The following is an 11,883-nucleotide window of genomic DNA, read 5'->3' as shown; positions in this document are numbered from 1 at the left end:
CTGGGGCAGTGGCCACAACTGAGGAGCAGGTACTCCAGATCCAAAAGGATCTGGACAGACTATGGAAGTGGGCAGGAGACAACAGGATGGGGTTCAATGTGAATAAGTGCAAGGTCTTGCACTTGGGGCATAGGAATGGGTGTCATAAGTACAGGTTAGGGGACAAGTGGCTAGAGAGCAGCACTTGTGAAAGGGATCTCGGGGTGCTGGTTGACTGCAGGCTAAACATGAGTCAGCAGTGTGACTCGGTGGTCAAGAGGGCGAACGCCACCCTTGGTTGCATAGTCAGAAGTGTGACTTCTAGATTGAAAGAGGTATTACTACCACTCTATACGACTCTGGTGTGCCCACAACTGGAGCATTGTGTTCAGTTTTGGGCCCCTCATTACAGGAAGGATATAGCCAGGTTAGAGTCAGTGCGGCGTAGGGCCACAAGGTTGGTGGCCGGTTTGCAGGGGATGCCGTATGAGGCGAGACTGAGGGAACTGGGTCTCTTCAGCCTGGAGAAGAGGAGACTCGGAGGGGAATCTGTTGGTGACGTACAGGTATGTGAGGGGGTGTCACACGGAGGTGGGTAGAGAGCTGTTCTCCCCTGCAGAGGAAGGCAGGACGCGCTCCAACGGAGCAAAGCTCAGGGAGCCAAGGTTCAATTTAGATGCCAGGAAGCACTTCCTGACAGTTAGGACCCCGAGGGTGAGGAATGGGCTTCCACAAGAGGTCATTGAGGCCCATCGGTGAGGGTGTTCAAAGATAGGCTGGACATGCACATGGTGGGCATCTTGTGAGCGGAGCCAGCTGTAGCTGGGGGTAGCTGTAGCAGACTAGATGGTCTGGGAGGCCCCTTTTGACTCCCTCTGTTTCTGTGTTTCTGTGTTTATATCCCACCTCTTTTCCTTTCAAGGAATTCAAGGCAGCTTACACAATTCTCTGCTCAATCTTATCTCCACAGCAAAAACAACCCTGTGAGGTAGGTTGGGTTGAGAGTCTGGTGAGGTCTCTGGGTGTTTTGCATAGGGAGCAAGGGAGGCAACCTTCAACTTCCTAACAATCCCAGGTGTTTGGGCTATTTCAGACTGCTTCCCTTCACATAGGTTCAGACCCAGACTTGTGTGCTTATTAGCTTGAGCCCCTGCCACATTTCATTGTGAAGGTGAACACCTTGGATTCAGGCTAGGCAGATGTGCAACTCCTGAAAAACCAAATTCAGTCAGATCATCACTGCTGCCACCACTGCCTCTTTCCCTCCCCACTTTTCAGACCTGCTCCACTTTGGAGTATACAGAGACAGGGTAAGGCTTATCTAAGGCTTGTACAGATGATAATGCCATTGCTACCATTTTTTTCCAGTTTTCTAATATCTTGTTTTCTGTGTTATCCCCATAGGGATCATCTGCATGCTGTTGCTAAACACTTAGCATGATGACGGCCATCTTAGAGCGGCTCAGCACCTTGTCCATCAGTGGACAGCAACTCCGCCGACTCCCTAAGCTCCTAGAAGATGGCTTCCCCAAGATGCCTTCTACAGTCAAAGAATCTGATGTGCCCCAGCTTTTTCGGGAGCCATATATCCAAGCTGGGTATCGCCCCACTGGTCAAGGCTGGCGTTACTATTTCCTCAGTCTCTTCCAAAAGCACAATGAGGTTGTTAATGTCTGGACCCACCTGCTGGCAGCCTTGGCTGTGCTGCTGAGATTCAACATTTTTGCTGAGGCAGAAGAGCTGTCTTTGGAGGTACAAACTTTGCCTCTCTTCATCTTTGTTCTCTCCTCTGTAACGTATCTAACCTGCAGCCTCTTGGCGCACCTCTTACAGTCCAAGTCAGAGATGTCACACTATACCTTCTACTTTGTGGACTACGTTGGGGTCAGCATATACCAATATGGAAGCGCCCTGGCCCATTTCTACTACAGCTCCGATCAGGCCTGGTATGACAAGTTTTGGCTGTTCTTCCTGCCCGCTGCTGCTTTCTGTGGGTGGCTGTCCTGTGCTGGCTGCTGCTATGCCAAATACCGTTATCGGCGCCCTTACCCCATCATGAGGAAAGTATGCCAGGTGATCCCAGCAGGGCTGGCGTTCATTCTGGATATCAGTCCTGTGGCACATCGTGTGATCATGTGCCACCTCGAAGGCTGTGAGGAGATGGCTGCTTGGTACCACACCTTTCAGATACTTTTCTTCCTAGTCAGTGCATATTTCTTCTCCTGCCCAGTCCCCGAGAAATATTTCCCAGGTTCCTGTGATATCGTTGGCCACGCCCACCAGATATTCCATACCTTCCTGGCCATCTGCACCCTCTCGCAATTGGAAGCCATCTTCCTGGATTATAAGAACAGGCAAGATATTTTCCTCAAGCGGCATGGATCCCTCTCCATCATCCTGTCTTGTGTCTCCTTCTTTGGCTTAGTGGCATGCAGCGCTGTCACTGCACACCTCTTACAGCGCAAGATCAAGGTGGAGCTGAGTATAAAGGAATCCTGAGAGACTGACATGGAGCAGGGCGTAAGCCCAGGCTGCTGAAAAAGAAGCAGCAAAGGAGAACTACATCTAAATACTGTATATTAAATTAACAAAATGGCTTGCCTAAATAATTATAACAAAGGAGCCTATTGAAGGCTGGAACTACTTTTTTAACTACCTTTAGTTCTAATTTTTTTTTTTAATCTAAGTGCACCCATTGCTGGGCGAAGGGCATTTAAAACACCTAACTGAAGATAATTTTTAAATTTTTCTAAATGTTCTGTGCTGAAAATGTGTGTGTATAAATATATATATACGTGCACGGGAGCAGGAGAAGGAGGAATCATCTGAAGAGGGATAGAAAGGACTATGGAATCATTCATTTACAAAGGCCTAACTCTCACTGAGATATGCCTGGGTTGTATTCCTTCAGAAAACAGAGTGGGGTTCAGCAAATTGAGTATCAAAGGAGAGGAAAATCTCTGCGTATGGAGAAGGCTAGGCTTGAATGCTTGTCCGTGACATTCTGGCTTTCAGTTTGCAGGGAGGAGATTTAATCTTTTGCATCCTCACTTAAAATCTGAAATGGTACATCCTAACAGAGGCTTACAATCTCAGGTGGAATTAGTTCAAAGACTCAGGAATATGGTGAAGATTGGCAGCCTTCAGGGAAATTACCTAATTTGGTCTGTTCCATTTTATCTGTTCATGGCCTTTTATACCACCCACCCACCCACTTGGCTTGATCCTCTCTCTGATCTGTAAGTTTCAGAGATACACTGTATTACATGTTGATAGAACGGCCGGTACAAATAGGAGTATTATTTGGTCTCAGTAAACTTTTTAGATCAATTCTGATTAGGGTTTTGCGAATGTACAACTTCTTTTCAGGAGGCAATAAGTCATTCTAAGTGTCTTTTGCTTCACTAAGATGAAGCTTTTTCCTTCAAGTAAAACACACTAAACTGCCAGTGGTCTCTTCTCCCTCCCACTTGTTTCCTGAAACAGCAAAGGTGTGTTGAGCAATGGTGGAGCCATATTCTTTTCTCCTAATTGCAGCAGGTGATACGGCAGCCTCTCTGTGTGCTTCAGGAAGTCTTCAGCTTTGGACAGGAGGAGAGAACCAGGATGCAAGGAAAATTTCAGGAAAAAGCTTCACTAAGATGAAGCTTTTTCCTTCAAGTAAAACACACTAAACTGCCAGTGGTCTCTTCTCCCTCCCACTTGTTTCCTGAAACAGCAAAGGTGTGTTGAGCAATGGTGGAGCCATATTCTTTTCTCCTAATTGCAGCAGGTGATACGGCAGCCTCTCTGTGTGCTTCAGGAAGTCTTCAGCTTTGGACAGGAGGAGAGAACCAGGATGCAAGGAAAATTTCAGGAAAAAAGATCCGGGGAGATAGAGCAAGGGGTGGGGGAAAAGTTGCTGGCCTGGTGAACAGTCCATTTTGCAGGGCTTTGTCCTGGTACCCTACTGCTCCACCACATTGGTTTTACTTATTCCTCACTGGTATAGGTCATTTTGCCCTCTGAGTGAAAATGTCAATAACTGCACTCTTTAGGAAAGCATATCTAAATTAGTCCTAATTACTAAAAAGTAAATGTCATGACGTATGGGAACTTCTTTGCATTACTCAATGAAGATACAACATTGAATTGGAGAGTTGTGGAGACAGCAGTTTCTGTGGATTGAATTGCTTTCCATTTTGTCTGCTCATAGGCATGGGCTGAGCTACTGGACCTGTGTGGCTTTTCAGAATTGGATAAGCTGGATAGAATGGTTTGTACTATCCAAAAGAAAAGGAAAAGAAGGGAAATCTATTCCAATTCTTGAGGGAGAGCAGAACAAATATTCTGGAAATACTTTTGCATCAGAATGATGTCCCGAGGTTTTACATTATTAGAAAATACACCTTAGATTGCATTTGGAAGATAAAACATCTGAATGTTTTCCCTCCTCCTCCCCCCCCCCCCCGGTATATGGCATAGGTCAGCCTAGCTTCTTCCTTCAAGTTCAATACTTGCAGAGCTTTTTTTAAACATAGGTCACATTCAAAAATATAACCCCAACATACAGACTAATGGGTACAGTCCATTCTTCCACCAAATTCTGAATGTTTAGGTCCAGCTATAATGAGATAGATATTTGGACTACAGTGGAGTTTTGTGACAGCTTGGGTGAAACAAGGCTGAAGTGAGTTTGACAGATCCTTGTTTTAGTGATGGTTTAGAAAACATTCCACCTGCCCACAGCCTCACCTCAGTCATAGCCTTAACTGCTCTGAATATTTTAGGCTCAGCTTCTTCAGAATTTAGATTTATTCCAGTTCCTTCTTTCTGAAAACAGCACCTTGTCATGTATCAAAGCAGAATTCCAGCTTTCTCAACATGGAAATATGCAAAAATTAAGCACTGGATGCATTCATGAAAATTTAAACAAATAGAAGCTTCTTGGAAATTGGTTATGAGATAAGGAAAGGTTCTTTTGTTAGAGCAGTTTGAACAAATGGCAGGTGAACAAATCTAACTGTAATCCAGTGGCTTTTTGGCCTAGGCCAGGTGAGGCAGAGCTCAGTGTCCATGGGGACTGAGTTTCCTTTGTTTGTAGTAAAAGAGCATGACATACAGTTTTCCTCTTATCTTGACTATAGTTTCCAGTATAAACTCTGCCCTTCTTCCCTGTGTAAGTTTTCTGCATAGTCTGTCAGTTAATGAGGCTTGTCATTCAGACTCAAGTTATAAAGGACAACTTCAGAAATGTACTATACCATGAAGCTGAAATGTTGGTCTGTGTATGGCTCAGAATAAAACATTGGAAGGCATATTCAAAATTTCCAGCAAAATTCCAGTTTGACAACTCATGGGCTCTACTTTCAGCATCATGCTGTTTTCTGCCGTGCCATTGCTTTACACAGTGTCAAGCACAACACATATGCCTAGATTGTAAAGAGGGGTAATTATTCAAAGAGTGACTATGGGGTGTCTTACTCTGAATGTCGATATAAAAGATACATCAGTATGTGTGACTGCCATGTAATTGAATGGGATTTGCTAAACTTGTATCTCTGGTATGGTAGTTTATGCTGATGTGCTAGTTGACATGCAGGGATGCTTTTCCATGGGTGAGCATTCCAGATAATGATGACCAACCCCCCCCTTGCAGTCTGACGTAGAATTTTGTTACCTATGTTTTCCACTTCTTTCTTAATGATGCACAGATCTTAGTAAAGGCAGCTGCTGTCGTTCAGGTACCTATTCATAAATTTTGCTGAAATTTCATTTGGCTTATGCAAGTAGAAGAGCATTTAGTACAATACTTCTGAAGCAAGTACAGGCCAGAGTGGTGGTCATTAATATAAGAGAGTTCTTCAATGATGTGCCTAATATTATTTGAAGTATTAGCATGAAGTTAAATGCAGTCAGTTAAGCTGCTGCAAGAGGTTTACACTAACTGTCCAGAGAAAAGAACACATGAACTTTGATGTTGGAGTTACACAACAGGGGAATGGATATGTTCATCGTTCTAAACTGATGGGCTGTATGAATATTCTCAGTGACTTCATATCACCACCTAGTGGTATAGTAAAATAATTATTTTCTAATACCTTAGATTTTAAAATACAGATTTTCTTTTCATTCAGTAAGAAGTTCACTTATTTTAAAAAATACTTATCTAAAATTAGTTTTCCACTCTAAGTATATATTAATGTTGTTACTATCTAGTTCTCTATGGCTTCATAAATTACATGGTTCCTCTAGCAGTCATTAGTTGAATTTATACCACATACTTGCCACTCGGTTGCCAAAAAGCTGGTATTAAAATGATAATGTAGTCCCATTTAATGCACTGAAAGGTTTGCGGTGGACATCTGTGAACATAAGTATGAGCAGGTAGGAAAGAGCACTTTGTGAAGCAGGACCTTCATTGTAATGGGGTCCTGTCTCAATCTTGAGATCATCTTTGGCCAAGTGCACTCCAGATACCTCCCAAAATCCTTTGTTGTTCGTTCTGCACATCTGCAAGGAAAGTTACTCAAAACAGATGTGTTTATGTGGGAGTCTGTCATCACAAGTAGCCAAGATGATGAGCTGCATTGAAAGATCAGGAGACCAGACATCAGAAATTTTGCTGACTTTATTATGCAGAAGTTGGCAGTTCTGGGATGACTGATAACTGCTGAGAATGCAGTAATATGTACAGTCCACTTTCACACTTCCAAACTTGTTTCCAAAGAACTAGTAAGTTAGAGCAAACACATACTTGGCTTTCTGCAGGCTTCATGCCTTATACATGGTGGTGCATTTCAGCTGTGTTTATGTTATTCTGAAGGCAGTTATCATGCACCTCATACATATTTCCAGTGCTCCACTTTAGCAACAAGAACACTTGTTGATGGAGGTTCCTGGTGTGCCTTGAGAACTTACTCCTTACAAATACTGATTTTTAAAAAATATTTTAAGAAATTTGCTACTAAAAGTGAATGGTGGAATTTTATATTTTCTTCAACAAAGAGGGAGTGTTGGTTGTTATTTTGCATAGATAACCTCTCCATGTATATCTCCCAAAGTCTGTATTATTGAGAACATTCAAAATTTGTACTGTATTAACTGTTGGAGATTGGAGGAAATAAGTAAAAGTCAAGGAATTCCAAAACTTTGGTGTTTGATGTGAAATCTGTTAAACTGCACACTTTTGAAAATGTGTCTTGTAAGGTTTGGAGTAAAGAATAGCCTCTGTAAAAGCCTTTATCCTAGTTATAAACTTAAAATTTCTCCTGGTATGGGCATGGTTTTGCTGATGTCACTCTGCATAGTGCCATTTATACTGCAAGTGCTAGTAGTAAGTAGTACAAGCAGTAGACACCAGTCACCAACTTCAGACAGTAGAGAGGAGTAACTATTCATTTCACACAGGACAGGCCAAGTACAGCAAAATTTGGAAGGGTACATACTCAGATTAGTGGTATTTACATTCTTAGAGAGCCTTGTAGAGGTATCCACCCTTTGACTTTTCCACATTTTGAAATGGATTTAATTGGCCTTATCACCAGTTGATGAATGCAAGCTACTGAGTATTATGAAGGTGTAAATTATTTTATTGAGACACAAAAGTAAGCTAAAAAATGACACTTGTTGATTTTGTAAGCATTCATGTCATTTGATGTGACATGCCTAAATAAATTGTAGCACAACCCACTCCCTCCAGAAGTCATGCGCCACAAGCAGTTGGATGGTGTCCAATTTCAGTCCCCATGATACCTGATTAAATACTGTTTCTGGAAGGCCCCAGAGTTTGTTAGAGAGCATTTCTGCAGATTACAGTAAACAAACAGCATCAATGAAGACCAAGGAGCTATTGAATCCACTTTGGAATAAAGTGCAAAAGCAACAATCAGGATTGGGCTAAAACTATCCTGAATAAGGAGCACCCTCAGGAGGACCATTAAACCTGTTACCGAATGGAAAGAATATAGCTCAAATACAACTGCATAGAGAAGGCTGTCCACCAAAACTCAGTGACCAGGTAAGGAGGGTATTGGTTGGAGAAGCAACTAAGAGGGCAGTGGTAACTCTGAAGGACCTGGAGAGATGGAAAAACCATCCATATGACAACTATCAGACATTCCACAAAGGTGAGGTTTATGGAAGAGTAGTAAGAAACAAACCCATATCAGAGTCTGTTTGGAATGAGATGTGGGAGATACAGCAAACATGGGAAAAAATTCTCTGAATTGTTTACCCTTTGTGTAAAACTATGGCACAGCCAACAATGTTCATTGCCTGCAGAACACTGTCAACATGGTGTGACAACATTTTGTGGGGATGCTTTTCCTCGGCAGGGACTGGGAAACTGGTCAGGGTAGTTCTAGAGTTAAAACTGTTTCAGTCTGCAAAAAACCTGAGACTAGGGGAATCTTCCAGTAGGACAATGACCCTAAACACAGCTAGAATCTGAATGTCTTACAATGGGTCAGTCAAAGCCCAGACCTCAATCAGACAAATTCTGTGGCAAGACTTGGAAGTTGCTCCCATCCCCATTTTGCTCCCCATCAAAATCATAGGAGAGTGGTGAATACTTCTGCAGGCCATTGTTAGACGTAACCTACCTTATTTGAACAGCTTAAAGAACATAACTATTGTAGAAATCTAAAAGGCATCAGGATAACACCTGTAGGTAGATTACTTAGAAGGCTGTCCCATTCACTTCTGTTAAACTTTCGTTCAAGTTTTAGAACCAACTTCCAATCCACCTTGCTCTTTCCGTATCAATCCTTGCTCAGACCAACTGCAATATTTGTGGCTGTTTTGGCCTTTCACTCACTTCCACTAACTCAGGAATGAAAAATGTGTAGCCCTTTGGATGTTTTTGGACTGCAGCCCCTACCATCCCTCACATTGGCTGGCTATGCTGATTAGGGCTGATAGGAGCTGCAGTCCAACAACATCTGGAGGGCCACATAGTCCCTACCCATTTTATGCACTGGAAGAATTTTTTGCTCAACTTCATGCTCTAGAAAGCAGTACAATGACTTCTTTTCCTTGGACATGGTCAAGGGACACCTGAAAGAAATCACTCCTGCTCCATCCAAGCTTTTGAGATTCTCAAGTCAGCACAATGTATTTGATACAGTGAAGCACACAGATTTCTGAATTATTACCCTGTTTTAATTTGTTCACTTTTAGGAAACTTGCAACAAATTTTAATGCTCTACAACGTATCAGTCAATAAACAGTCACAGAAGATCTCTAAAATGATGTGACAACTTTCAAAGAGGCAATTGTGAACAAGTATCTGAATTTCACTGGATCTGAAAGACAAAAGTAGCAGTGAGATATACGGTATCGTGAAAGTCCCATGCAAGAAAAACAACAGAAAATGAGATATTTAGATAAAAATAATCGTGGAACACTTCCCCAGAGAATATGGACGTCTCCTGCACCAGAAGTGTGTACTACAGTACATTAAATTAAGCAGACTTACATCCTTATAAGAAGATGACTGCAAGGCTGATCATTGCCCCAACAACTTGTCTTGCTTAAAAGAGGTGGGCAGAAGGGAAAGCTCTCCGAGTCCCGAAAGTTCAAAAAGAGCAACAAAACAACCTGCCGGACCCAGGTCACCCTAAATTATTTTGCTGAAATTGAGAGGTTGAAATAATCAGTACTGATTTTTTGTAAGGAAGTATTGCTATTCAAAACATTCTTTAAAAAATCCAAATGTCTTTTGTACCAGGCTTCAGTTGATGGGCATGGGGGTTATACTAAATAACCAAACCCACACCAAAGTGGACCCCACATACATGAAAGCGACCTAAACTGACCTAAAACACAATAACAACTATTTGTTAATGATTATGCCCTTCCTCAATCAGGGTAAGTGAAGTCAGGGCGTGAGGGTTAGAGCGGCCGTTGCTTGCCACAGTCACGTTGCTCCTCATGCGCTTGCTTACCACCGCAGTCGCGATGTAGCGAAAGAGGCAGCCTCCGACCCACCGAGCAGCCCGAGCCCCCTTTTGCGAGACTGCGCAGAACACCCCAAGAATGAGGCGGGAGCAGGGAACGCGCCTCGTTACCTACTACGCATGCGCAGGAGCGCCCTCTCGCCGCGTGCGGCGTGTGGGCAGTTACCAGGGGAACGAGGTTGCTTAGTTCCGCGCGAAAGCGAAGCCGTCATCTTCCGCCATGGCTTCCCAGCCGGTGCAAGGGCTGCCCCTCCTGCCAGGCTCGTCGTTCCGGGACCCCACGGTGAGGAGAATCGCTTCTTTCCTCCCTCCGGCCCCTCGCCGAAGGGCCCTTATTCCGCACCCTAGCAAATATTCCTCCCTCCGTCTCCCATCCTTCGGTGTGCGTCGTCAGCCATACCCGTTGGGATATAGCCAGCACTAAAGAGCCATTCATTGTCAGTGGGTCTACTCTAAGTAAGACTAACAGCCATCTGTGGCACGCCTGATCAGAAACCTCAGGACTCTCAAAGCAAGTGGTGCAGCCAGGGACATTTGGACGGTCTCCCCCCCCCCCCCCCATGCCTTAGATGGCCATGCACATTCGTTCAGTTGTGGAGTAATCAACTGACATTTCTCCCCTGACACATGGCCATTTCATGCTTTACAGTTACCTCTTCTATATTCTTAATAAAAAGAAAGCTTTTTTCTAATCCCGAGCTTTTTAAGGTAATACTCTGAGCAGGAACAGTTTCTTATCCTGCAACAAGCAGTATCAGCTCCCCGGGTTCTGATCCATACTGGCCCAGGTGCAGATGTAACCTGTCTAGCAGTGACCCCACACTTTCTGATCTGTGTGTGATGCCCTGGATTGTGCCACTGTCAGAAGACTCTATAAAGGATTTTGCAAATCAAGAGTAGAGTGTTGGTCAAATTGCAATAACAAATAGGCAAATTATAACATAAGAAGAATTTATTATTGGCTAAAATGGGATAAAGTTTGAGGAAGTGGGGAGGTTTTGTGCATATGTGCATGTGTATCAGTTTTAAGCTATGCAAGTTTGTTGTTATTTGCCATCAAGTTGACTCTGATTTATGGTGAGCCCATGAATGCAAGCCCTTTGAAATGTCCATGTCTGCGGCAGCCCCACTCAGCTCTTCTAAGTTCAAGGCTGTGACTTCCCTTACGGATTCAGTCCATCTCATGTTTGGACTTCCTTTTCTTCTTCTGCCTTTGACTTTAGACAGAAGGGCCTTATTTCTGTTTAAACCTGCATAGGATTGCACCTTAAGAGTGTGACATACTTTATGGACTTGGAACCTCATTTAACTCAACTAAAATGCTTTGAGATACCTAAATAAGCTCTTCTTCCGTACCACCATTACTTTTAGCAAGTCTGTCTGACGCTTCTTAGACACACCATACGTTTCCTCATCTCTTTCAGTGGTACACAACTCTAAAATTTCACAAGTGAAAAATAGGACACTTTTGTGTACTTATAAATTGTTAGTTTACATACATTACTGCATACTATACTCATACGGACTGCACATTGCTAAAGGCTTTTGTTTCCCTTTGCCTGCTGTATGTTATAAACACGTATTCATCAACAGCTGGTGTTGGTTCTGGACTGCCTTCTAAACTGACAATAACAGGGTTAAAAACAATAACTTTGTCAATACAGTGCTTAATCCTGAAGTGGATATGGTTCTGGTCCTACTTCTTACTTTCTGCAACACAAACACTTCAGGAACATGTCTGGATAGGTAATCACTGAAATGATAGAAGGAAGCACCAATATTTTGTGTTCATGTGCACCGACTAAATGCAAGATCAATGCAGTTGATCAACAGCCTACTCAGAGGTTTAACATCTGTGGCTGTTAAACTCATCACTCATACGAAAAACTGAAATCTGAAGACCTCTATAGTGTTCATCTGTGCACATTAACAACATTGTAAAACAATAAGAAAGGAAGGAAAGATG

General features: G+C 43.0%; 2 protein-coding genes across 2 annotated transcripts in view; both read left to right on the top strand.

The window, feature by feature from the left end:
* The first annotated feature begins 1,416 nt into the window (after positions 1-1,416).
* On the top strand, positions 1,417-2,488 carry PAQR8 (progestin and adipoQ receptor family member 8). Its single transcript, XM_044418994.1, has one exon. It carries the CDS (start codon positions 1,417-1,419, stop codon positions 2,476-2,478), a length of 1,062 nt encoding a protein of 353 aa, XP_044274929.1. The 3' UTR covers positions 2,479-2,488.
* Positions 2,489-10,137: 7,649 nt separating this feature from the next.
* The window catches only part of EFHC1 (EF-hand domain containing 1), a 20,952-nt gene continuing 19,206 nt past the window's right edge, over positions 10,138-11,883 (top strand). The window contains exon 1 of the mRNA XM_044418999.1: positions 10,138-10,200. Coding sequence (XP_044274934.1) covers positions 10,138-10,200 — 63 coding nt within the window. The remainder of the gene's footprint in view (positions 10,201-11,883) is intronic.

Source organism: Varanus komodoensis, unplaced genomic scaffold (genome assembly GCF_004798865.1).
Source record: "Varanus komodoensis strain SLA01 unplaced genomic scaffold, ASM479886v1 scaffold97, whole genome shotgun sequence".
NCBI lineage: Eukaryota > Metazoa > Chordata > Lepidosauria > Squamata > Varanidae > Varanus > Varanus komodoensis.
Note: the sequence above shows the minus strand (reverse complement) of the source record. Positions and strands in the feature narration are given on the sequence as shown.

Coding starts and splice junctions, on each gene's coding strand:
- PAQR8 (XM_044418994.1), top strand. CDS start 1,417: ATGATGACGGCCATCTTAGAGCGGCTCAGCACCTTGTCCATCAGTGGA.